The sequence below is a fragment of the Fonticula alba genome (genome assembly GCF_000388065.1).
Source record: "Fonticula alba strain ATCC 38817 unplaced genomic scaffold supercont2.1, whole genome shotgun sequence".
In the NCBI taxonomy this organism is placed as follows: Eukaryota; order Rotosphaerida; family Fonticulaceae; genus Fonticula; species Fonticula alba.
In genome coordinates, this window is record NW_009242971.1 from 3,650,375 (window position 1) to 3,650,860 (window position 486).

Sequence of the window (486 nt, forward strand, 5' to 3'; positions counted from 1 at the left end):
TCGGGTCTCCTCCCGTCCTTGGGCTGCCTCTCACATTCCCTCGCCCAACTCCCCCGTACTTCGCATTCGCAGTTCTGGCAGCGTGTCATCGAGAATGAGAAGAAGAGCGAGCTGGACACCAGTATCGAGCAGTGGGTCCCGGCGTCGCGGATCACCGAGGCCGACGAGACCAATGACACGACCTCGGTCAACCGGTCCCTCGACAAGTGCCTGTACTTCGTCGTGAAGAACCGCAAGACCGGCGTCTGGACCTTCCCGGCCTTCAAGTACAACCCTGACACCGATACCACCTACGATCTCAAGGGACAGGTGAGCCGTTTCATGACGCGCTCCTTCGCCGGCTCCGAGGCCTCGCGTTTCTGGGTCACCTCCGACTGGCCGGCTGGCACCTTCATTCACCCTGCGCAGAACATGAAGGTGCGTGTGCTTTCGCGCGGGTGCATCTCTCTCCCCCTCCGGCAATTTGCTTGCTCGCCCTCCCCGCCT

General features: G+C 61.9%; 1 protein-coding gene across 1 annotated transcript in view; it reads left to right on the top strand.

Annotated features, from left to right (window-relative positions):
• H696_00785 (hypothetical protein) overlaps positions 1–486 on the top strand; it is a gene marked incomplete at both ends in the record, with an annotated part of 5,190 nt that overhangs the window by 493 nt on the left and 4,211 nt on the right. Inside the window, one exon of the mRNA XM_009494670.1 lies at positions 73–417. Within this exon, the coding sequence (XP_009492945.1) occupies positions 73–417 (345 nt within the window). The remainder of the gene's footprint in view (positions 1–72; positions 418–486) is intronic.